The sequence below is a fragment of the Vipera berus genome (assembly GCF_964194415.1).
Source record: "Vipera berus genome assembly, chromosome: 3".
NCBI classification, from domain to species: Eukaryota; Metazoa; Chordata; class Lepidosauria; order Squamata; family Viperidae; genus Vipera; species Vipera berus.
Window position 1 is genome coordinate 3,554,126 of NC_138204.1, and position 27,036 is coordinate 3,581,161.

At 42.9% G+C, this 27,036-nt stretch overlaps 1 protein-coding gene across 1 annotated transcript in view; it reads left to right on the top strand.

Moving 5' to 3' along the window:
- Positions 1 to 5,347: 5,347 nt before the first annotated feature.
- ANGPT4 (angiopoietin 4) overlaps positions 5,348 to 27,036 on the top strand; it is a 39,590-nt gene continuing 17,901 nt past the window's right edge. The window contains 2 exon segments of the mRNA XM_081323883.1: positions 5,348 to 5,672; positions 25,710 to 25,865. Coding sequence (XP_081180009.1) covers positions 5,358 to 5,672; positions 25,710 to 25,865 — 471 coding nt within the window. The 5' untranslated portion in view covers positions 5,348 to 5,357.

Here is a 27,036-nt window from a genome sequence, read left to right on the forward strand (position 1 = left end):
CGTCACCTGACGTTGCGAGTTGGACACCCCTGCACTAGACTAAGCTGGCTGCCAAGAGGTCAGGTCCATGGAGAAAAATGTCTGTGGAATTTTCTTCTCCACCAATGTTCTTCCTTTTCGTCAGGATGAAGTAGGATCATGAATGTATGGACATTAAACAATGTTACAGTGACAGTGATTCTCATGTCTGTTAGGGATTGTATTCATCCAATAGGGTCAGCTTGGTTAGGTGTTAACTTGTTAATACACTGTGTGAACTTAGTCCATTTGTAATTTTGACGGTTCTGTGTTGGGCGAATCCAGAAAACAGGTAACCTGATGAATGTCATTATATTCTTGGTCATGCGTAGGGATTGATGCAGGCTTATTATCATGTTCGGTTTTCTTTAAATATATTCAAATTCTTCAGTCTGTCCACACCAATGGGTAAAATGGGATGCAGCGGAATCAACTCAACACAGCTCAGCTCAACTCAGCTCACTCCATTCAATGCAACCCAACTCACTTTAACTCACTCAACTCAATGCAACTCAGCTCAAACCCAGATGAACACAATGCAGTCCAGTCCAGTCCAGCCCAACCCAACCCAACTCAACTCAACCTAATCCAACCCAACCCAGTTCTATTTAACTCAACTCAACCCAACCCAACTCAACTCAACTTATCCCAACAACCCAACGCAACTCAACTCAACCCAATCCAACTCAACTCAACCCAATCCAACTCAACCCAACCCAACCCAATTCTACTTCACTCAACCCAACCCAACCCATCTCAACTCAGGTAGGTATGTTTCTAGATCTATGCATACAAAAGACTTTTAAAGAAATAGGTTTATGCCTTGGGGGCTTTCTGGAGATGTAAAGAAATCCTAGCTTGCAGAAATTCCTGGAGTTGCTCATCAGATTGCCGCAAGCCAGTTGACTCTTCCCCCCTCCCCTCACTTGGGAACTGTCTACCAGTTCCAAACAGACTCAGAGAACATCTTAAACATGCGCTTAGGAAAACAGCCCCATCCCCCTTCCTTCCCACATGGGGGGGGGGGGCTGGCTGGCTTTGAGCCTTTCCCAAAATAGCAACACTCATTCCAGATGCAAGCCAAATGGGATCTAAATGGGCCTTAAAACGTAACTCTGGCTTTTCTGCTCAGTTCGGATTTCACAGGAGAAGACAAGAGAGGAAGGCATCCTGACAAATAGCCAGATCGGCGTGGGGATAATAATAATAATAATAATAATAATAATAATAATAATAATAATAATAATAATAATAATAATAATAATAATAAATGCGATACATTTTCTTGAGCTCACAAGAAGATCTCCTTTGCTTTTGGGTGATGCTTTTGCCCCCAAGCAAAGGAAACACTTCCTGACGTGTTCCTGTTGCTGCTCTGGAGCCAGCAAACATCTGGTATTGATCAGGAAAAGCCCAGCCAAAGCAAACAGCATCGCCTTCCTCCTGAGATCCCTATCCTCTTTGCATCCGAGGGAAGCTGAGATTTCCAGAAATCCCTGGCTAAGATTGATTCGGGAGGTGGACATTTTGATGATGCAGGAAAAGCCTTCCCCGAAATCCCTCCCTTTGCCTTTCAACTAATATTACAGAATAACAAAGTTGGAAGGGACCTTGGAGGTCCTCTAGTCCAACCCCCTGCTCAGGCAGGAAACACTACTACACCATTTCAGACCAAAGGCTGTCCAGTCTCTTAAAAGCCTCTAGTGATGAAGCACCCACCACTTCTGGAGGCAGGTTGTTCCACTGGTTAATTGTTCTCACTGTCAGGAAGTTTCTCCTTAGTTCTAGGTTGCTTCTCTCCTTGATGAGTCTCCATCTGTTGCTTCTTGTCCTGCCTTTGAGTGCTTTGGAGAATAGCTTGACTCCCTCTTCTTTGGGGCAGCCCCTGAGATACTGGAAGACTGCTATCATGTCCCCCACTGGTCCTTCTCTTCATTAAACTAGATATGCCCATTTCCAGTTTTATCCTCCAGTCCCCTGATCATCTTTGTTGCTCTTAACTGCACGCTTTTGTATCGTGGTGTTCGGAACTGGATGCAAGATTCCAAGTGTGGCCTTCCCAAGGCCTCGAAAAGTGGTATTAACATTTCACGTCATCTTGATTCTCTTACATATAAATTAAACATTAAAAGTAATATTGGTTCTCCTTGAGTGTCTGTGAAACTTGTGGGGCTACAGAACTCAGCCTAGTCTTCCCCCGGGGGAGAGACTGAAGGAGTAGACCAACCAATCCGCATTAAGTCTGAGTCCTTGGGGAAAGGGCGGTATATAAATGTAATAAAATAAATAAATAAATAAATTAACCTGTGCCATCTTACTTAGAGCCCTGGTTGGGCTATCTAGAACAGAGTTCTAGGTTCCACATGGAAAATAGTTCAGCTTCAAGATACTGAACCAGCTCCGATCTGCCTGTCCTCAGTTTAACATGGAAGCAGCTCAGGCAGATGTGGGGGCCTTGGTGCTCTCTGAGCCTTGCAGATGTTTCACGACTACTCTAGGTAACATCATCCATCCCTGAAGGGGTGTGCCTGGAGGAGGAGGAGGAGGAGGAGGAGGACTATTGTGTGGTCCTTGGTGCTCTGTGACCTTGGTTGTTTTCTTGCAGACATTTCATTACCCGACTAGGTAACATCATCAGCGCTAGAAGGGAGGAGGAGAACTGTGGGGTCCTTGATGTTCTCTGAGCTTGGAGATTTTCTTGCAGACGTTTCATGACCCAACTAGGTAACATCATCAGAGCTAGAAGAGAGTGAGTTTTGTGGAAAGAAGGAGGAGGAGGAGGAGGAGGAGGGGGGGGACTGTAAGTTTTGTGGGGTTCTCTGTATTTGGTTTTCCTGCAGACATTTCATGACCCAACTAGGTAACATCATCAATGCTGGAATGGTGGAGGAGGAGGAGGAGGAGGAGGAGGAGGAGGAGGAGGAGGAGGAGGAGGAGGAGGAGGAGGACTGTGAGGTTTGTGGGGTTCTCGGTACTTGGTTTTCCTGCAGACATTTCATGACCCAACTAGGTAACATCATCAATGCTGGAATGATGGAGGAGGAGGAGGAGGAGGAGGAGGAGGAGGAGGAGGAGGAGGAGGAGGAGGACTGTGAGGTTTGTGGGGTTCTCGGTACTTGGTTTTCCTGCAGACATTTCATGACCCAACTAGGTAACATCATCAGTGCTAGAAGGGTTAACCTCTAATTAAAACATTTAGGGGGGAAAAAACGCAGAGAAAACAGAATCAGTTAAGTTCCATTAATTAAATCAGCCAAAGAAATGTCAAGCCAATCTTTGCAAATCTCCTGGGAGGGGGCCAGAAGTGCAGGGGAGACGCAATTGGTGCCAAACTGAAGCACATGCAGAGTGACAGCCTTGAATTATCCCTCTCTAATTATCCCCCCCAAACCCCCCCCCCCAACATTGTACATTTACTTAAAGCACTCCAGATGGGATTTTTTAAAAAACCCGTAACACCCACCACTCCCTTTTGGGTTGCCCGGTTGTGTGTAACCTTCAGCCTTGAAAAATGACCGCTTATAACAGGATTGGAGGGGAAGGAGAAATTCTTGGCAAAAAATTCTTTCTTTTTCTTCCTCTTCCTCTTGCTCATCCTCCTCCTCCTGTCTCCATCTTCCTTCCTTCTCCTCCTCTTCTCTTTTTCCGTTTTCCTTCTGTCTCCATCTTCTCCAACCCTTCCCCCTCCTCCCCCTTGCAGACTCCACTCCTTTTCTAGCACTGATGATGTCCCCTAGTTGGGTCATTAAAACCTGCAACTCAGAGAGCACCCACAACTTCTGGAGGCAAGCTGTTCCACTGGTTAAATGTTCTCACTGTCAGGATGACAGAGTTGGAAGGGACCCTGGAGGTCTTCTAGTCCAACCCCCTGCTCAGGCAGGAGACCCTATGCCATTTCAGAAAAATGGTTGTCCAGTCTCTTCTTAAAAGCCTCCAGTGAGAAGGAAGGAAGGAAGGAAGGAAGGAAGGAAGGAAGGAAGGAAGGAAGGAAGGAAGGAAGGAAGGAAGGAAGGAAGGATAACAGAGTTGGAAGGGACCCTGGAGGTCTTCTAGTCCAACCCCCTGCTCAGGCAGGAGACCCTATGCCATTTCAGAAAAATGGTTGTCCAGTCTCTTCTTAAAAGCCTCCAGTGAGAAGGAAGGAAGGAAGGAAGGAAGGAAGGAAGGAAGGAAGGAAGGAAGGAAGGAAGGAAGGAAGGAAGGAAGGAAGGAAGGAAGGAAGGAAGGAAGGATAACAGAGTTGGAAGGGACCCTGGAGGTCATCTAGTCCAACCCCCTGCTCAGGCAGGAGACCCTATGCCATTTCAGAAAAATGGTTGTCCAGTCTCTTCTTAAAAGCCTCCAGTGAGAAGGAAGGAAGGAAGGAAGGAAGGAAGGAAGGAAGGAAGGAAGGAAGGAAGGAAGGATAACAGAGTTGGAAGGGACCTTGGAGGTCATCTAGTCCAACCCCCTGCTCAGGCAGGAGACCCTATGCCATTTCAGAAAAATGGTTGTCCAGTCTCTTCTTAAAAGCCTCCAGTGAGAAGGAAGGAAGGAAGGAAGGAAGGAAGGAAGGAAGGAAGGAAGGAAGGAAGGAAGGAAGGAAGGAAGGAAGGAAGGAAGGAAGGAAGAATAACAGAGTTGGAAGGGACCTTGGAAGTCTTCTAGTCCAACCCACTGCTCAGGCAGGAAACAATATACCATTTCAGACAAATGGTTGTGCAGTCTCTTCTTAAAAACTTCCAGTGTTGGAGCCTTCACCGCCTCTGGAGACAAGCTGTGATTCATTATCCTCCCTGTCAGGAAGTTTCTCCTTAATTCCAGGTTGCTCCTCTCCTCGATTGGTTTTCACCCGTTGCATCTCGTCTTTGCCTTCGGGCGCTTTGGAAAACAAGCTGACCCCCCCCTCTTCTTTGGGGCAGCCCCTCAAAATTCTCTTGTATACCTCCTCCTCCTCCTCCTTCTCCTCCTCTATTTTTTGGCAGGCCTGACCTCATAGCTCCTGAAAGCCGCCGGATGATTAAAGAAAAAAAAAAACAACAACCCAGACTTGTTGAGGAAGAGGGGGGCTGTCAAAAAAAAAGGGGGGGAGAGGAGGAGGGGCAGAGGGAAAGAGGAAGTTCTAATTTTACAGAATGTGAACGCACTCTGAAGAAGGGGGAGTGGGGGGGGAAGAAACCCCAGTCTGACCCACAGAAGGAAGTACAGCCGTTCCCTCTGGCATCAGCCGAGCCTTTGCATCCCGGCACTTCACTGCAGGGGAGAGGTTGAGCCGAGGGGAAAAAAACCAAAAAAATCAACCTTAAGGGCCGGAGAAGGGTAGGTGGGCTTTTCTTCGCCCCTCCACCCACCTGGCCGCTATGCAATTCCTCCTGGCCTGCCTGGCCGTCGGGGCCCTGCTGGCAGCCCGGGAGGCGAAGGGCAGCCAGCGGAGGGCGAGCGAGGGGGTCTTCCGCCGCCGCGCCCACCGCGTTCAGCAGGGTCGCTGCAGTTACACCTTCGTCCTCCCCGAAGCGGAGCCTCCCCCCTGCCAGAGCCCCGGAGACCCCCTCGCCATCAACGCCCTGCAGCGGGACTCTCCCGGCGAGCCTTTCCCGGCCAGCGACGCCCAGCCCGCCTTGAGGGTCGAGCAGCTGCAGAGGATGTTGGAAAACAACACTCAGTGGCTAATGAAGGTAAAATATCTATCTATCTATCTATCTATCTATCTATCTATCTATCTATCTATCTATCTATCTATCTATCTATCTATCTATCTATCTATCTATCTATCTATCTATCTATCTATTTATCTATCTATCTATCTATCTCTATCTATCTCTCTATCTATCTATCTATCTCTATCTATCTATCTATCTATCTATCTATCTATCTATCTATCTATCTATCTATCTATATCTATCTATATCTATCTATCTCTATCTATCTATCTATCTATCTATCTATCTATCTATCTATCTATCTCTATCTATGTATCTCTATCTATCTATCTATCTCTATCTATCTATCTATCTATCTATCTATCTATCTATCTATCTATCTCTATCTATCTCTATCTATCTATCTCTATCTATCTATCTCTATCTATCTATCTATCTATCTATCTATCTATCTCTATCTATCTCTATCTATCTATCTATCTCTATCTATCTATCTCTATCTATCTATCTATCTATCTATCTATCTATCTATCTATCTATCTATCTATCTCTATCTCTATCTCTATCTCTATCTATCTATATCTATATCTATATCTATATCTATATCTATATCTATATCTATATCTATATCTATATCTATATCTATATCTATATCTATATCTATATCTATATCTATATCTATCTGTATCTATATCTATATCTATATCTATATCTATATCTATATCTATATCTATATCTATATCTATATCTATATCTATATCTATATCTATATCTATATCTATATCTATCTGTATCTATATCTATAATTTTTTTTAAAGGCACCGGGGCAGAAAGAGGGCAGGTGGGATTTTTTTTCTCTATTTCTATAACGGAAGGGTCCTCGGAGATCTTCTAGTCCAACCCCTTGCTCAGGCAGGAAAGCAATGCTTGTCCAGTCTCTTCTTAAAAACTTCCAGTGTTGAAGCAATCACAACTTCTGGAGGCAAGTTGTTCTACTGCTTAAGCAGGGGGCTGGACTAGAAGACCTCCAAGGTCCCTACCAGATTCTATTCTATTCTATTCTATTCTATTCTATTCTATTCTATTCTATTCTATTCTATTCTATTCTATTCTATTCTATTCTGTTCTGTTCTGTTCTGTTCTGTTCTGTTCTGTTCTGTTCTGTTCTGTTCTGTAATTCTATTCTGTAATTCTATTCTACTCTATTCTATTCTGTTCTGTTCTGTTCTGTTCTGTAATTCTATTCTGTAATTCTATTCTATTCTATTCTATTCTATTCTATTCTATTCTATTCTATTCTATTCTATTCTATTCTATTCTATTCTATTCTATTCTATTCTATTCTATTCTATTCTATTCTATTCTATTCTATTCTATTCTATTCTATTCTATTCTATTCTATTCTATTCTATTCTATTCTATTCTATTCTATTCTATTCTATTCTATTCTATTTTGCATCAGTCTTCACACAAAAAGACACCATAGTCCAACATAACAAAACAAAAAAAAACCACTGCAAAAGACATACTAGAACCAAAAATTAAAATAAGCCAGAAAATGGTAAGAGAACACCTATCCAACTTTGACAAAGATAAATCACCAGGGCCTGACAGATTACATCCCAGAGTTCTGAATGAGCTGGCAGATGTTATCTCAGAACTGCTGTACCACATCTTTCATAAATTCTGGAGCAGTGGCGAAGTACCCAAAGATTGGAAAAGGGCTGATGTGGTCCCCATCTTCAAGAAAGGGGGGGGGGAAACGGGCCCAGGAAACTACAGACCAATCGGTTTAACATGAATACCTGGGAAGATCCTAGAAAAGATAATAAAAAAACAGATCTGCGAACAGCTAGAAGCAAATAAATTCACAACTAGTAGCCAACACGGCTTTGTTAAAAACAGATCATGCCAAACCAATCTTATTTCATTCTTCAATAAAGTGAGTAAACTAGTAGACCAGCGAAACGCAGTGGACGCAGTAGACTTAGATTTCAGTAAAGCATTCGACAGAGTAGACCACCACCTACTCCTTGGCAAGCTATGAGAAGGTGGACTAGAGAGACAACGTCACCACCAGATGGATCTGCAGCTGGATGGCAAACCATACTCAACGAGTAGTCCTCAATGGCACTACATCCACATGGAGAGAAGTAAGCAGTGGGGTGCCACAAGGCTCCGTCTTAGGCCCAGTACTCTTCAATATCTTCATAAATGACTTGAGACGAGGGAATAGAAGGGGAACTCATCAAATTTGCAGATGACACCAAACTGGCAGGAGTAGCCAAAAACCCCGGAAGACAAACTCAGGATCCAAAAAGATCTTGACAAACTGGAACAAAATGAGTTTCAATGTGGAGAAAAGCGAAGTCCTACATTTAGGCAGGAAAACCCAAAGGCATAAAAGTACAGAATGGGTGAGACCCAGCTCAAAAACAGCCACTGTGAGAGGGACCTTGGAGTCCTAGTGGATGATTGCTTGACCGTGAGCCGGATGTGTGCAGCAGCAGCCAAAAAAGCTAACACAATCCTGGGTTGTATAAACAGAGGCATAGAATCAAGATCACGAGAGGTATTAGTACCGCCTTAAAAACCCCAGTAAGACCACAATTGGAATACTTCAACCAATTTTGGTCACCATATCAGAAAAAAGATGTTGAGACCTTGGAAAAAGTTCAGAGAAGAGCAACTAAGATGATCCAAGGCCTGGAGACTAAAACATAGGAAGAAGGGCTGCAGGACTTGGGTTTGGCTTGTCTAAAGAAAAGAAAAAATACAGCGTATCAGTATTTGAGGGGCTGCCACAAAGAAGAAGAGGGGGTCACATTATTCTCCAAAGCACCAGAGGGAAGGACGAGAAACAACGGTTGGAAGCTGATCAAGGAGAGAGGCAACCTGGAATGAAGGAGAAACCTCCTCACAGTGAGGGCAATCAACTTGTGGAACAGCTTGACACCATAAATCGTGGGCGCTCCATCAATGGAGGTTTTTTAAGAAGAGACTGGACAGTCACCTGTCTGAGATGGTATAGGTTCTCCTGCTCGAGCGGGGGGCTGGACTGGAAGACCTCCAAGGTCCCTTCCAGATTCTATTCTATTCTATTCTATTCTATTCTATTCTATTCTATTCTATTCTGTTCTGTTCTGTTCTGTTCTGTTCTGTTCTGTTCTGTTCTATTCTATTCTATTCTATTCTATTCTATTCTATTCTATTCTATTCTATTCTATTCTATTCTTTATTTCTATTCTATTCTATTCTATTCTATTCTATTCTATTCTATTCTATTCTTTATTTCTATTCTATTCTATTCTATTCTATTCTATTCTATTCTATTCTATTCTATTCTATTCTATTCTATTCTTTATTTCTATTCTATTCTATTCTATTCTATTCTATTCTATTCTATTCTATTCTATTCTATTCTATTCTATTCTATTCTATTCTATTCTATTCTATTCTATTCTATTCTATTCCTATTCTATTCTATTCTATTCTTATATATTCTATTCTATTCTATTCTATTCTATTCTATTCTATTCTATTCTATTCTATTCTATTCTATTCTATTCTATTCTATTCTATTCTATTCTATTCCTATTCTATTCTATTCTATTCTATTCTATTCTATTCTATTCTATTCTATTCTATTCTATTCTATTCTATTCTATTCTATTCTATTCTATTCCATCCCATATTTTCTATTCTATTCTATTCTATTCTATTCTATTCTATTCTATTCTATTCTATTCTATTCTATTCTATTCTATTCTATTCTATTCTATTCTATTCTATTCTATTCTATTCTATTCCATTCCATTCCATTCCATTCCATTCCATTCCATATTTTCTATTCTATTCTATCCCTATCCTGTCTGCAATGGTATAGGGTTTCCTGCCTGTGCAAGGGGGCTGGACTAGATGACCTCCAAGATCCCTTCCAACTCTGTTATTCTGTTATTATTATCGATGTGAGGGCAATCTGTTATTATTATTACTATACTCTATTGTTTTTATCTGTTTTATTTTTAATTTTTCATTTATTTTTATTTTTATTTTTTATATTTGTTTTACTTTATTATTTTATTCAATTTCGGCCTTCCCCAATTCCAAACTACTCTCGGTGGTTCACAATGTCACCACAACATAAAAATACAACACTGGATGTAAAATCGGGGACAAGATAAACATCCAACAAGAAAAATAAGAACTTTTTTTTCTAAAAAAATAAATTAAAAATAAATCGAGAACGAGAACAACATGGTGGTCCGGCAACAACACAGCAAAACCAAGTGGTTTGATCCTAAGGGAACTTTGTGAAAATTTAAGGACGGATTTGGGGATCACTGAAATTGCATCCTCGTCCGTTCCTCCTTTCCCCTTGTGGCACTTTAAATAAACAAGGTACTTAATCCATCCTGGGAAACAGGGCTTCAAGCAAAAATGTTTATGTCAACTGCCGGTAAAAAGAATAGAATCAAATAATGAGTGTATTCAGCAAATCCTCGGAAATAATCCTGATTTCATTATGTGCCAACAACTCACCCTTGACTCTTAGTGACCACCTAGTTAGGTTTTCGTAACCACGATCTGTTCCTAACCTGGTCTTTTAGGCATCCTCCCAATGGTTCCCCTCCCCCCCCCACCCTCACCCTTGTAACAGAGTGATAGAATCATGCACAGATAAGGCTAAAAGTGACCTTGGAGGTCTTCTAGTCCAGCCCTCTGCCCAAGGCATGCTGGATGAATGGTTGTCCAATCTTTTCTTGCAAACCTCCAGTGATGGAGCACCCACAACTTCTGGAGGCAAGCCGTTCCATTGATTCATTGTTCTCCCTATTGGGAAATTTCTCCTAATTTCCAGTCTGGATCTCCATCTGGCTAGTTTCTTGTCCTTCCCATGTTCCTGGTCCTCTCTTCCATTTTTCCCAACATTATGGGCTTCTGAAAGGAACTCCAGATAGATTGATGAGTGATTAGGTGCTATCAAGTCATTGTTGACTCTTAGCAATCCTGTAGGTGTTAGCCAGAAGGACCTGTCCCCAGTCAGGTCTCCCAACGGTGCCCCCATCATCATCGCAGCTCAGTCAATCCACCTTACTTCTCATCATCCTCTTCTTCCTCTCTCTCTCTCTCTTTCCACCTTTCCCCAGCATTATGGACTTCTCAAAGGAACCTGGTCTTGACATTGATTGTCGCTTAACCACCGAAAGGCTCAACCTCTTCCAGACTGACCTGTCCCCAGTTTGGTCCTTCAGATCTTCCAACGTTGTCTCCATCGACTCGTGATTGAGTCCTTCCACCTAGCTGATGGTCACCCTCTTCTCTTTCCTTCCACTTCTCTCAGCGTTATGGACTTCTCGAAGGAATTCTGTCTCCCTGTTAATTGATTGATTATAGGCCTTCAACTCTCCGATGACTCTTAGCGACTACACAGATAGGTTTTCTCCAGGCTGATCTGTTCCTAACCTAGTCCGCCCTGAGTCCTACAGGGGAAGGGCAGTATATAAGTCTAATAAAATAAGTATAAATAAATAAATTCAATTTTAAAGTGTTGGGGCTATTAATTTAATTGTATTTTAATTTGTATATTGTATTTTTTTTTAATTTGCCCTGTAAACCGCCCTGAGTCCTTCAGGAAAAGGGCGGTATATAAATTGAATAAAATAAATAAATAAATTTAAAACATACTATGTACAACGTACGTATAGACCTACACCCTTATATATAAGTAACATATAACCAGTGCTTTTTTTGTAAAAGAAAAAGGTGCCGGAACTCTCACATATCATACAACCCGCCTTGCCTACCCTACAAGGTTCCATCCAAAAACGGTGCCGGAACTCCGTTCTGGGCGTTCTATGGCAAAAAAGCCCTGCATATAACTATTAATGATTGTCCATCTTGAATACATAACAGAAGGAGGAAGCCTGAGAGTTCACAAGCTTTATGGAATGAAACTATGGCTGAATCTGGATGTTCTGCTACGGATGCCACGGAGCCCCCTCCTCCCAGAAGGGAACAAGGAAAACAGGTGGTGGGGAGGGTGTGTCGTGTCCCAGACCATCTTGCAGGCCCTGCTCAAGCAACGCTTCTGTGCTATGTCCTTGATGGGAGGAAGGGAACTGCCAATGATCTTTTCTGCTGTCCTCACCACTCTCTGCACCGCCTTCCTGTCCGAAGCAGGGATGCTTCCAAACCAGACTGTGATGCTGTGTGACAGGATGCTCTCGATCGTCCCTCTGCAGAAAGTGGTGAGGTCAGAGGAAGAAAGATGTGCTTTTCTCATGCGACGCAGAAAATGCAGGCGCTGCTGTGCCCGCTTCACCGGTTTCTCACTGTTGAGCAACCAAGCCAGCCTACTCGTTAGCTGCAACACCCAGGAATTTGATGCTGATAACCATCTCCGCAGGTGAATCATTAATGCACAGAGGAGCATGGCTGTTCCTGCCTTTTCTGAAATCGAGAACAAATAATCAGCGGAACAACCTGCCTCCAGAAGTTTAATTTAATTTAATTTATTGAGATTTCTATACCGCCCTTCTCCCTAAGGGACTCAGGGCGGTTCACAGGGCATATATAAATAACAATACAAAAATTAAAAGAAAATTAAACCAATGCCCAATTAAAACAAGAATGATAAAATAATAACAAGCCTATAAAAACCCATATACCCCCATCAGGCCAGACCCGCTAGTTCAAATAAATGGGTCTTCAACCCGCGACGGAAGGATCGGAGGTCCGATGCCGTCCGGAGCTCAACCGGCAGTTGGTTCCATAATGTGGCTGCTCCATCACTGGAGGTTTTCAAGAAGAGACTGGGCAGCCATTTGTCTGAAATGGGTATAGGGGTCCCCAACTTGAGTGGGGCGGTTGGACTAGATATCCTCCAAGGTCCCTTCCAGTTCTCTGGTTCTGCTTACACTTTCTGCCCTGCTTGAAAAAAGGGGATGACAAGAAGGAGGAGGAGGGTGGGGGGAGGAGGAGGAGGAGGAGAAGGAGGAGGAGGAGGAGAAGAAGAAGAAGAAGAAGAAGAAGAAGAAGAAGAAGAAGAAGAAGAAGAAGAAGAAGAAGAAGAAGAAGAAGAAGAAGAGGAGGAGGAGGAGGAGGAGGAGGAGGAGGAGGAGGAGGAGGAGAAGAAGAAGAAGAAGAAGAAGAAGAAGAAGAAGAAGAAGAAGAAGAAGAAGAAGAAGAAGAAGAAGAAGAGGAGGAGGAGGAGGAGGAGAAAGAAGAAAGAGAAGAAGGAAAAGGTGGAGAAGAAGAAAGGAGGAAGAGGAAGAGGAAGAAGAAGAAGAAGAAGAAGAAGAAGAAGAAGAAGAAGAAGAAGAAGAAGAAGAAGAAGAAGAAGAGGAAGAAGAAGAAGAAGAAGAAGAAGAAGAAGAAGAAGAAGAAGAAGAGGAGGAGGAGGAGGAGGAGGAGGAGGAGGAGGAGAAGAAGAAGAAGAAGAAGAAGAAGAGGAGGAGGAGGAGGAGGAGGAGGAGGAGGAGAAAGAAGAAAGAGAAGAAGGAAAAGGTGGAGAAGAAGAAAGGAGGAGGAGAAGAGGAAGAGGAAGAGGAAGAGGAAGAAGTAGAAGAAGAAGAAGAAGAAGAAGAAGAAGAAGAAGAAGAAGAAGAAGAAGAAGAAGAAGAAGAAGAAGAAGAACAACAACAACAACAACAACAACAACAACAACAACAACAACAACAACAACAACAACAACAACAACCAAGTGTGCACTGCAGGAAATGTGATTTTCTGTAGAACCCACAGAGATTGCTTCTGAGCAGTTGTTCCTTAGAGTTATGGGTCGCGGCGGGGTGTGTGTGTGTGGAGAGAAGTGGGGCAAGAGCCAAATCCTGCTGGAGAAAATCCCACTGTCTAATTGCACTTTGGGTGCCTGGATTCTTGTGTTGAGAAATCCAACACTCGTTCGTAGGACATTCAAAACGTTCGTACTCAAGTCTGGCCCGTTTTCTATTTTAAAATGTTCTCCTTTCCTGAGATCTTGGCCGACGGTCCGCTGTTGCAACTCTGAGGCCCTGCAAAGAACACGATGAACATCTGAAGCTTGGTGACCGGTTCTTGGACACGGAGCGGAGACCGTGTCTTTCAGCGGCCTCTCTGCAAACACTGCCTCCCTCACGGCTTCCCCCAAAATAGGCTGCTCTTCACAAATTCAGCTGGAACCACTTAGCAGTCCCTGTTTTCTTTGGATTCAGACATTGAAGGAAATAAACAGAGGGGGCTGGCAGGAGGGAAGAAGGGAGAAAGAGAAGGAGGGGAGGAGGAAACAAAACGAAAAGGGTTAGAATAGAATAGAATAGAATAGAATGGGACCTTGGAGGTCTTCTAGTCCAACCCCCTGCTCAGGCAGGAAACCCTATACCACTTCAGACAAGTGACTGGTCCAGTCTCTTCTTAAAAATCTCCAGCGATGGAGCGCCCAGGATTTCTGGTGGCAAGCTGTTCCACTGGTTAATTGTCCTCACTGTCAGGAAGTTTCTCCTTAATTCCAGGTTGCTTCTCTCTTTGGTCAGGACCCAACTGTTGTTTCTTATCTTGCCCTCTTAAAAGAGATTGGATAAGCGTAAGATCTTTCCACTTCCATCATCCACTTTCCTGCCTAAGATTAGATCTTTTAAGCAGGGTAACCAACTAGAAGGATCCACAGAGGGGTGAGGGCAAAAGAGTCAAAATGGCAGGCCTAATCATGTGATCAAAAGCCCAGCTGTTAAAAAGGGGTGGGGTTTGGTCTCATGGTTATGGCCATTTTGTAACTAAGGGTGATTCTATTTCTATTCTATTCTATTCTATTCTATTCTATTCTATTCTATTCTATTCTATTCTATTCTATTCTATTCTATTCTATTCTATTCTATTCTATTCTATTCTATTCTACAATCTGTCTATTCTATTCTATTCTATTCTATTCTATTCTATTCTATTCTATTCTATTCTATTCTATTCTATTCTATTCTATTCTATTCTATTCTATTCTATTCTATTCTATTCCATTCCATTCCATTCCATTCCATTCCATTCCATTCCATTCCATTCTACATTGTCTGCAATGGTATGGTATGGGGTTAGTCTAGAAGACCTCCAAGGTCCCTTCCAACTCTGTTATTCTGTTAAAGAGAAAATCTGGATGGTTGCCTATTTGTGTTGCAGATTTTTTTTTAAAAAAAGGAATCTTGCAATGTCAGGAAGAAGAAAGAAGGGGCTCAACAGCTGTTGCAGCCAATTAATGGCCGCCACAAAAAAGATTGTAAAATCAGGCACAGTCACATGCCGACCTACTTAACGACCATCATGGCTTATGACCCAAATGGCTCAGTAACAGTCATAGGTTGAGGAGTATCTGCATCTAAAATTAAGCAGTTGGGCTGACGGTGAGAACCCTTTGCAACTGAGCTGAGTTTTGCACCGCAGATAAATTTTGAATGTTGGCTGAAGGAGAACGTGGAGTATTGTTAGTATGCGCGGGGGCGGCTGAGAGCCAGGAAGTTTTGCGTCAGGGACCACTTTGGGAGTGAGGTACCATGATTAAGAAGGAACAATCCAGATGCTAAATCATGTTGTCCTAGACAACTAAACCCAGACAGTTCCCAGGAAGCTGCAATTTATGAAAGCTAAAAGTTGGATATTTTGGGCGTCTCCTGCAAGACGAGGGTCACTAGGGAAGACATTTCTGGTGCCCTGAAAATTCAAAGGACTTCAGAGAAAGGAAAAGAGGTTAGATGCTTTTTCTGCAGCTAAGAACTGTAACTGTGAGAGGGATCTTGGTGTCCTAATGGACAAGTCACTTTAATTATGAGACAGCCGTGTGCTGCAGCCAGCACAGTCCTAGGCTGCATCAACAGAGGGACAGAATCAAGGTCATGTGAAGTGTTAATGCCACTTTACAAGGCCTTGCTAAGGCCACCCTTGGAATCCTGCATCCAGTCTTGGTAGCCATGATATAAAAAAAAGATGTTGAGACTCCAGAAAGAGTGTGGAGAACGGCAACAAAGATGATCAGGAGTCTGGAGGTTTGGGCAGGCCAGGGGTGGGGAACTATGACCCTTTTAGGAGCTGTGGACTTCATCTCCCAGAATTCTTGAGCCAGCATTGCTGACTCAGGAATTCTGGGAGTTGACGTTCACAACTTATAAAGGGGCCATAGTTCCCCACCTCTGGTCTAGACCAGGGGTCTTCGAACGTGGCCTTTTATGACTTGTGGACTTCAACTCCCAGAATTCCTCAGCCAGGCACGTTGGCTGAGGAATTCTGGGAGTTGAAGTCCACAAGTCATAAAAGGGCCACGTTTGAAGACCCCAAGTCTAGGCTATTAAAGAGAATGTTGCAACAGTCGTAAGTGTGAAAACCGGTCATAAGTCCCCTTTTTCCACTGCCGTTGTAACCTCAAACGGCAAACTTACAAATGGTTGCAAGCTGAAGACGACCTGTGTTATGCCACAGAGCGGTATTTCTCGATCTTGCTAGTTTTAAGGCAGGCAAATTTCAACTCCCAGAATGCCCCAGCCACGTGGGCTGGTTAGGGCATTCTGGGAGCTGAAGTCTACCTGTCTTAAAGTTGTCAAAGTTGAGAAACACTCCCATGAAGAGATATATGAAGTTAGCAAAAAAACCAACACCAAACCTGGGACTCAGTGACCCCGCCCACGATTCGTTTTGGCCACACCCATCCAGTGCTCCAGCCCCACCCACTATTCCTTGTCTCCATCTGTGGCAAGTTGCAGATTCTTCAGCCAGATTACACTGCAATAGTGAATGCAGGTGTCGGGGCTTGACCATCCCTGTTCTAGAAGGCATTTTCCCATCCAATGGTCTCCATGGGTGAGCAGGGGCTGATGGGGATTGTAGTCCAACACACCTGAAGAGTAGATTTAGATTTAGATTTTATTAGATTTATATACCGCCCTTTCCGGAAGGACTCAGGGCAGTTTACAGGGCATTTTAAAATCATACCAATACAAAATACAAAGTTAAAAGACAAATAAAAGATTAAATTATCCCTGAAAATAAAACCCAGTTAAAATTCTCAGCCTGGGTCAGAGAGCTCAAAGAGTACCATCTTGAGAACAGCTGACTATCAGGTATCTAAGCCAGGGGTCTTCCAACTTGGCACTTTTATGACTTGTGGACTTCAACTCCCAGAATTCCTCAGCCTAGGCCCGGGATATTTGCAGGACCGTCTGCTGCCGGGAACGACCTCCCATCACCCAGTACGTTCACACAGAGAGGGCCTCCTCAGGATGCCGTCGGCTAGACAATGTCAGCTGGCGACCCCCAGGGAGCGCCAGCCCTATGGAACCAACTTCCCCTTGAGCTCCAGATGGCCCCGGATCTCCGGCCTTAAAACATTCCTTTTCCATCGGGCTGACCTGGACTGACGACAGGGATTTTAAAATGTTTTTTAATTTTTAATTTTAATTTTAATTTATTTTATTGGGGCTGTTAATTTAATTCTTTTTAACTTTTGTATTGCTGTATTTTATTGTTGTTAGCTGCCCTGAGTCATTCGGGAGATAGGGCAGCATATAAGTCCCAAAAATAAATAAATAAAATAATAATAATAATAATAATAATAATAATAATAATAATAATAATAATAATAATAATAATAATAATAATAATAATAATAATAATAATAATAATAATAATAATGTTGGAAGGTACATTGGAGGTCATCTAGTCCAACCCCCTGCTCAGGCAGGAAACCCTATACCATTTCAGACAAATGGCTGTCCGTTCTCTTCTTACAACCTTCCAGTGTTGGAGCATTCACCGCTTCTGGAGGCAGGTTGTCCCACTGGTTAATTGTTCTAACTGTCAGGAAGTTTCTCCTTAGTTCTAGGTTGCTTCTCTCCTTGACTAGTTTCCATCTGTTGCTTCATGTCCTGCCTTTCAGGTGCCTTGGAGAATAGCTTGACTCCCTCTTCTCTGGGGCAGCCCCTGAGATATTGGAACACTGCTATCATGTCACCCCTCACCCTTCTCTTCATTAAACTACACATACCCAATTCCAGCAACCGTTCCTTATATGTTTTAGCCTCCAGTCCCCCAATCATCTTTGTTGCTCTTCTCTGCACTCTTCCCAGAGTCTCAACATCTTTTTTACATCGTGGTGACCAAAACTGGATGCAGTATTCCAGGTGTGGCCTTACCAAGGCATCATAAAGTGGTATTAACACTTCATGTGATCTTGATTCTGTTCCTCTGTTAATGCAGCCTAGCACTGTGTTGGCTTTTTTGGCAGCTGCAGCACACGGCTGGCTCATATTGAAGTGATTGTCTACTAAGACTCCGAGATCCCTCTCACAGTTACTACTATTGAGCAAGGTACCCCCTATACTATACCTGTGCATTTGATTTTTCCTGCCTAAATGTAGAACCTTACTTTTTTCACCACTGAATTTCATTTTGTTAGATAGTGCCCAGTGTTCGAGTCTGTCCAGATCCTCCTGTATCTTAAGCCTGTCTTCTGGAGTATTGGCTATTCCTGCCAGCTTGGTGTCGTCTGCAAATTTGATGAGTTCCCCATCTATCCCCTCATCCAAATCGTTGATGAAGATGTTGAAGAGAACTTGCGTTTCTATTCTGTTTTTTATGGCACTGGTTTTGTAGGTTGGAATGTTTTTTCCCTTTGTGTAAAGACAGATGCAAAAAACGAGTTAAATAGTTCTGCTTTCTCCCTGTTACTTGTCACTTTCTTGCCACTTTCCCCCACTAATGGACCAATCATTTCCTTAACTTTTTTCTTGTTTCTTATATGTTGAAAGAAGCTTTTTTGTTATTTTTGACTTTGTCGCAAGCCTTAGTTCATTTTGAGCCTTAGCTTCTCTCACTTCATCTTTGCAGGCACGGGCTGTTTGCTGACATGCACGGGCTGTTTGCTGATATTCTCGGAGTTGAAGTCCACAAGCAGGGGTCTTCAAATTTGGCCCTTCTATGACTTGTGGACTTCAACTCCCAGAATTCCCCAGCCAAGAGTGCCTGGCTGAGGAATTCTGGGAGTTGAAGTCCACAAGTCATAAAAGGGCCAAGTTGGAAGACCCCTGATCTAAGCTAATATTTCCCAACCTTAGCCACTTTAAGATACGTGGACTTCAGCTCTCAGAATTCTGCAGCCAGCCATGCTGGCTGGGGAATTCTGGGAGTTGAAGTCCACATAACTTAAAGTGGCCAAGGCTGAGCCACACTGGTTTAAGCTCAAGATCTGGATGCATTTGCTAATTATTTCCCATGTTTCAAGTCTTCTCCCTCAATAGAAAAGCATCTGTTTCTGTATTTTGCTTCTCTCGTCCTTCCAGCCTCCCAAGGGCCCACTTTACATTGATTTTTCCAAAAAAGATCAGAGAATTATTAATAGTTTCCGCCCACTTCCTGTGTTAATCCCGGGGATTATTTCTTCTTCTTTTTTTTCCCCCAAAGCACTTTTTACAGGGAACTTCTCTCTCCCTCAGAGAGCAGCAAGTTCTAGGGACCTGAGCAAAGGAAGGGCTGTCCGAGGGAGTCAGAAAATTCAAGATGGCGGCCAGAATTTGGCGAGCTTAGCACCTTCGCGGAGTCTTTCATTAAAAGGAATACAAATGGCCAGTTCCCCTGCCCTAACAGGGCTCTTAAAAAGAGAATGAAATGCGGAAATTTCTGTCATCTAATAGCGTTCTCTTTCAATCAATCTAGTTAAAGAAGACTGTGAGAATCTACCTTTCAAAAAAACAAAACAACCCCCCCCCAAAAAAAACGAGGAACTGGTAAACTAGAGTCGGTGAATTCCCAAACAGCTGAAAAATATCTTGGAAACAGTGCAGTGAGCACGGATTTTTCAAGAAGGCGTCTCTGTCTCTCTCCCTCTAATCAGAATGCTATCAGGTATTCCCCTCAATTGCTTTTCTGAAATCAAGATATATTACATCCACCGCATACCCCCAATCAACTAAGAGCTACTCAGAAAAGGAAGTCATTGGGACCAAAGCTTCTGTTTGACAAATCAGGATGGCGGCTATTAATTGCTGTCCTGTTTTCTAGATGCTGCTTGTAGGTGGGTATAGTTCACCTTCCCTTCAAACTATCACAGAGGGTTGACGTGTTCTCCAAAGCACCTGAGGGCAGGACAAGAAGCGGGGGGTAGGAGCTCCTCAAAGGGAGACCCACCCTGGAACTCAGGAGCCCTTTCCTGACTGGGAGATCACTTGAGCAGCTTAGCTCCTACGCTTGGGCATGGAGGTTTCCAAGATTGGTCATCCATTCAAGTGGGATGGCGTAAGGTCTCCTGCCTGAGCAGGGGGTTGGATTAGAAGACCTCTAAGGTCCCTTCTGACCCTATGATTCTATGTGATTCTGTGTTTCTATGATTCCACGATTCTATGTTTCTGTGATTCTGTGTTTCTGTGATTCTATGTTTCTGAGATTTTTTATTCTGTCTATGATTCCACAATTCTATGATTCTGTTTCTATGATTCTGTGATTCTGTGTTTATATTATTATATGATTCTGTGATTCTAAGTTTCTATGATTCCATGATTCTTGGATTCTTGATGCTATGTTTCTATGATTCCACAATTCTATGATTCTGTTTCTATGATTCTGTGATTCTATGATTCTATGTTTATATTATTATATGATTCTGTGATTCTGTGATTCTAAGTTTCTATGATTCCATGATTCTATGTTTCTCTGATTCTGTTTCTCTGATTCTGTGATTCTGTGATTCTGTGTTTCTGTGTTTCTGTGTTTCTATGATTCCATGATTCTGGGATTCTTGATGCTATTTTTCTATGATTCCACAATTCTATGATTCTGTTTCTATGATTCTGTGATTCTATGATTCTATGTTTATATTATTATATGATTCTGTGATTCTGTGATTCTAAGTTTCTATGATTCCATGATTCTATGTTTCTCTGATTCTGTTTCTCTGATTCTGTGATTCTATGTTTCTGTGATTCTGTGTTTCTATGATTCCATGATTCTGGGATTCTTGATGCTATGTTTCTATGATTCCACAATTCTATGATTCTGTTGCTATGATTCTGGGATTCTATGATGCTATGTTTATATTGTTATACATTTCTATAATTCTGCGATTCTATGATTCGATATTTATATGATTATATGATTCTGTAATTCTGTGATTCTGAGTTTCTTTCTATAATTCTGTGATTCTATGTTTCTATGATTCCATGATTCTATGAGTCTGTTTCTGTGTATATAATTCTGTGATTCCATGATTCTGTGATTTTATGATTCTGTGATTCTATGTTTATATGATTCTATGATTCTGTAATTCCGTGATTCTATGTCTGTTTCTGTGATTCTGTGATTCTGTTATTCTATGATTCAGTTTCTATGATTCCATGATTCTAAGTTTCTATGTTTCTGAAATTCTTGATTCTATGTTTCCGGGATACTTGATTCTCTGTTTCTATGATTCCACAATTGTATGATTCTATTGCTATGATTCTGTGATTCTATGTTTATATGATTCTGTAATTTTGTGATTCTATGAGTCCATGAGTATGTTTCTCTAACTCTGTGATTCTGTGATTCTGTTTTGATGATTCCTTGATTCTATGTCTGTTTCTGTGATTCTATGATTCTGTGACTCCCTTATTCTATGATTCTGTGATTCTATGATTCTGTGTTTCTCTGTTTTTGTGATTCCATGATTCTGTGCTTATTCTGTCATTTTACGTTTCTATTCCTTGATTCTGTGATTCTGTTTCTATGATTCTGTAATTCTATGATACTGTGATTCTATAATTCTGTGATTCTATGATTCCGTGATTCTATGTCTGCTTCTGTGATTCCATGATTCTGTGATTCCGTTATTTTATGATTCAATTTCTATGATTCCATGATTCTATATCCTATGTTTCTATAATTCTGTGATTCTATGTTTCTGTGATTTCATGATTCTGCGATTCTGTGAATCGTAGAACGTCAGAATCATAGATACAAATCTATCCTTGTTGAGTTTTGACTTCCCAGCTGATATTGAAGCTCTTAGCTTCTGTGTTGCCACCGGAGGGGACCCCTTGCCTCCGTTGACCTGTCGTTGGAAGCCCCCACTTCCCAGAGTCTTCCCAAAAATCTGGAATTTATCAGACAGACCTCAGTTATAAGAATCTCTCCTAAAAATAGAGGACTTCAGGAAACGCATCTCCCTCGGGGATCTCCAAAGATGAACATCTGTGTCTCATCGCTGCGTCTTCTTTCTGTCTTGCGGGAACACTGTTGCTTATCCCAAGAAAGTTACTTTGAAGTCCCCAGGGAGGGATTTTAACCATCTGGATCCAGTTGATCTTGGAACCTTATTCATTGATCCTAACATGTCTTGGTGAAAGATGTCGTCACCGCTTTTTTTCTTTCTTTCTTTCCTCCTTCGTTTGTTTTCTTTTCCTCTCTTTCTTGAGAACTCAAAAGGGTTTCCGAAAATCATCTCTGTAACAAAACTGGGAAGCAAGCCGGGCTGAGAGAGCATTTTGCGTTCACACAACCCTATGAATTAACTGAGATGGAGGCCTAGCAGAGGCAGTTATGCCACCGTGCCAAGCATGGGGAGTGTTAATTGGGGAGGGGGTGGGCTGTGTGTATGGATGTGAGTGTGATGCACACATATTAGGTCAGTGTTAAATGACGTTGGTCATTTAAAGATGGGTGGAGGTCAGCTCCCAGGATTCCCCAGTCAGCTTTCATGCCTAAGGTGGGACTAGAATTTACCATCACCTGGTATTGGGGTTCAAAGTCACCTGGTTGCTTCCGTGCAACCAGGACTATAACTGCAGTGCACAATCTTCTGGTGACTGGTCCAAAGTCACTCACTGGCTTTTGTGCCTGGTACGGGACTAGAACTCACCATCTAGCGATTGGCCCAAAGTCACCCAAATGTTTTCATGCCTAAGGTAGGACTAGAACTCACTGTCTCCTGGTGATTGGCTCACAGTCACCCAGCTGGCTTCCATGCCTAAGGCGGGACTAGAACTCTCCATCTCCTGGTGATTGGCCCAAAGTCACCCAAATGGTTTTCATGCCTAAGGCGGGACTAGAACTCACCGTCTCCTGGTGATTGGACCAAAGTCACCCAGCTGGCTTCCATGCCTAAGGTAGGACTAGAACTTACTGTCTCCTGACAATTGGCCCAAAGTCACCCAGCTGGCTTCCATGCCTAAGGCGGGACTAGAACTCTCCATCTCCTGGTGATTGGCCCAAAGTCACCCAAATAGTTTTCATGCCTAAGGCGGGACTAGAACTCACTGTCTCCTGTTGTTTGGACCAAAGTCACCCAGCTGGCTTCCATGCCTAAGGTAGGACTAGAACTCACCGTCTCCTGGTGATTGGCTCACAGTCACCGAGTTGCTAGACCAAATTGGATCTCGTTCTTTCTGCTATTCCATTCAAATAAATGTTAATTTATTGTGATTGGGATGGGCTAGAACAAAACCTAACCCTCTGCAGAATCCTCCACACCCTCCTGGTGTCTCCCTGAGTCATTCTGGATAGTGAGCCAGGTAACATATCTGTTTAATAAACAAACAAATGCAGGCGGTCCTCTGCTTACAAACCGTTCATTTAGCGACCGTTCAAAATGATCACACCACTGGGAAAAAAAGGGACTTACGATCGTTTTTCACAGTTATGACCTTTGTGGCCTCCCCACCGTCCCACGATCAAAACTGGGATCTTTGGCCACCGATTCATATTTATGACGGGCACTTGGCAACTGATTCACATTTACGATGGGCGCGGTGTCCCCGGGAGGGTCACGTGATCCCCTCTTGCGACCTTTTGAGAAGCAGAGGCCGTGGGGAAGCCAGATTCGCTTAGCGACCGGGTGGCTAACTTATCCCCTGCAGTGACTCATTTACCCCTCTCAGCTTCTGAGTCCGGCTGGCAAAACTTTGCCCAACGAGGAGGGATGGCCGAGCCGATGCCCGTTCCGTGCCGTAGCTGCGGCTCAAATGCAGGATGTTCTCTTTCTTCCAGCTTTGGACTGTTTTGCTCGCAGCCGGGGACTGCCCGGCGTCCAACGGAGGGAGATCCGTGGAGCGAACAATTTGTCCAATTAGTCAGCCAGGAGGGAAGCAAAGAGACCGGGTTAGGGGGGGCACTGCGATTCCCGTGGCTCCAACGGGATCCGCAGCCAGGAGTTGATTAAAACTGGCACTGTCCAAGAGGGGCTTTTGCCAAGAGAAAAGCGACTTACACATAGGCATGTTTGTTCTTCTTACGTGGTGCTAGAGCATTCAGCATTTCTTTATTATTATTTTTGGCTGGTGTTGCTGGATTCCCCCAGGGGATGCCCTGGAGACATTTCCAGGCTGTTGGGCAATGGGACGGAGGGGGTCAGAGATACCCCATGGGGATTGTACACAGCGCTTGTGTTGTTTTGCCCAGGAGATTCAGAAATGCCACACTTATTCTCTGTCTCACTCTGTCTCTCTCTGTCTCTCTCTCTCCAACCACATACTCTATCCATCTCTCATCACACTCTATATCCACCCATCATCCCTCCACTGTTTATCATCTATACTGTATGTGTCTGTCTGTCTATTGTTTCTCTTTCTTTCTTTCTTTCTTTCTTTCTTTCTTTCTTTCTTTCTTTCTTTCTTTCTTTCTTTCTTTCTCTTTCTTTCTTTCTTTCTTTCTCTCTATCTATCTATCTATCTATCTATCTATCTATCTATCTATCTATAGATACACACACATACACACACACACACACACATATATATCCCTCTTTCTTTCTTTATCTGTCTGTCTGTCTATCTGTCTGTCTGTCTGTCTATATATATGTATCTATGTATCTATGTATCTATGTATCTATGTATCTATGTATCTATGTATCTATCTATCTATCATCTATCTATCTATCTATCTATCTATCTATCTATCTATCTATCTATCTATCTATCTATCTATCTATCACCTATTTATCACCTGTCTGTCTGCCTGCCTGCCTGCCTGCCTGCCTGCCTGCCTGCCTATCTATCTATCTATCTATCTATCTATCTATCTATCTATCTATCTATCTATCTATCTATCTATCTATCTATCTATCTATCTATCTTCTAGTCCAACCCCATCTTGAGGCAGGTAGTTCCGCTGGTGAATTGTTTTCACTGTCAGGAAATTTCTCCTTAGTTCCAGGTTGCTTCTCTCTTTGATTTATTTCCATCCACTGTTTCTTGTTCTGCCCTCGGAAGCTTTGCAAAATATTGGAATATTGTGTCGCCCTTAATCCTTTTCTTTGTTAGACTAGACATGACTAGACCGGTTGGCTTTCATAACCAAGGCAGGACTAGAACTCACAGTCTCCCGGTGCTTGGCCCACAGTCACCTAGCCAGTTTTCATGCCTAAGTCAGGACTAAAACTTGCCATCTCCTGGTCTCTAGGCCAGCAGCATCACCACTACACCAAACTGCCTCCCAATATTGGGGTAATGTTGTGTTGGAGGAAAAATCTTCATCAGGGTCCAGTCCAAGCTGGGAATAAACAACATGGCGACTGCTTTAGAAAGAAGGTTTATTGAAGAGGAGAGCCAGACAGGAAGATGGCTCTGGAAGAAAAGAAAAAAAGTGTCAAGCACATGTAGGGAGTGGGTTTTTATACCCTCTGGAGCCTTTTGTCTGGAGTTCCTTCCTGTTCCTGCTTGAGGCTTTGTATTTCCTGTGTCATGTATTTTGACCTGTGTCCCTTTGGCATCTGTGGGTTAATCCTATTCTGTCCTGTCTTAGAGATTGGGTGGGGTATGTAGATTTTAAGTGTCTTGTCTTCCTAAGCTTCTAGCTGGGGGCCTCCAACCTTCCTGAATGGATTATCACATCTGCATTTCTACAGAGCTGGTTTCCGCTTGGGGGAGGGAGACTTGGGACTATTAAGAAAAACTGGGCATGCTTTTCTGCCTCTTTAAGATCCTTTGAGGAAATATAATATTCTGCCCTTTTAATAATTTCCTTCTCTAGGGTGGGGGTGGGGGTGGGCTGACTTCCCACAGTTGGTTGCAACCAAGGCTGGGGAGAAGACAGATCCAAAACCTTCTCATATTGACGTGACTGCTTTCTCTTCAGCTGGAGAACTTCATCCAGATGAACATCAAGACTGAGATGGCCCACATCCAACAGAACGTGGTCCAGAACCAAACAGCGGCCATATTGGAGATTGGCACCAGCCTTTTGAGCCAAACAGCTGAGCAGACTCGAAAACTGACCGATGTGGAGACCCAGGTGATTTATTATTACACGAATGGGGCAGTTTGAGACAAAAAAAAATATGCATGCGTATTTAGAAGGTACACAGGGATTAAACTTTCCAGATTTTCCTACATAGGAAGGAAAACTTGTCAAATCTTCTATTTCAATTTCTGGACTTTTGTTCTTGGAATTGGCTTTTAAAAAAAACAACACCCAGAGTTCCCTCTGGTACCAAAAGAAAAACACTTTCCTGTTCTTTGCATATAGATGGGGAACTCATCAAATTTCCAGACGACACCAAGCTGGCAGGAATAGCCAATACTCCAGAAGATAGGCTTAAGATACAGGAGGATCTGGACAGACTTGAACATTGGGCGCTATCTAACAAAATGAAATTCAATGGTGAAAAAAGTAAGGTTCTACATTTAGGCAGGAAAAATCAAATGCACAGGTATAGTATAGGTGGTACCTTGCTCGATAGTAGTAACTGTGAGAGGGATCTCGGAGTCCTAGTAGACAATCACTTAAATATGAGCCAGCAGTGTGCTGCAGCTGCCAAAAAAGCCAACACAGTGCTAGGCTGCATTAACAGAGGGATAGAATCAAGATCACGTGAAGTACTAATACCACTTTACAATGCCTTGGTAAGGCCACACCTGGAATACTACATCCAGTTTTGGTCACCACAATGTAAAAAAGATGTTGTGACTCTAGAAAGGGTACAGAGAAGAGCAACAAAGATGATTGGGGGACTGGAGGCTAAAACATGTCAGGAACGGTTGCTGGAATTGGGGATGTGTAGTTTAATGAAGAGATGGATGAGTGGGTGACATGCTAGCAGTCTTCCAATATCTCAGGGGCTGCCCCAAAGAAGAGGGAGTCAAGCTATTCTCCAAAGCACCTGAAAGCAGGACAAGAAGCAATGGATGGAAACTAGTCAAGGAGAGAAGCAACCTAGAACTAAGGAGAAACTTCCTGACAGTTAGAACAATTAACCAGTGGAACAACCTGCCTCCAGAGGTGGTGAATGCTCCAACACTGGAGGTTTTTAAGAAGAGACTGGACAGCCATTTGCCTGAAATGGTATAGGGGTTTCCTGCCTGAGCAGGAGGTTGGACTAGATGACCTCCAAGGTCCCTTCCAACTACTTCTTCTTCTTCTTCTTCTTCTTCTTCTTCTTCTTCTTCTTCTTCTTCTTCTTCTT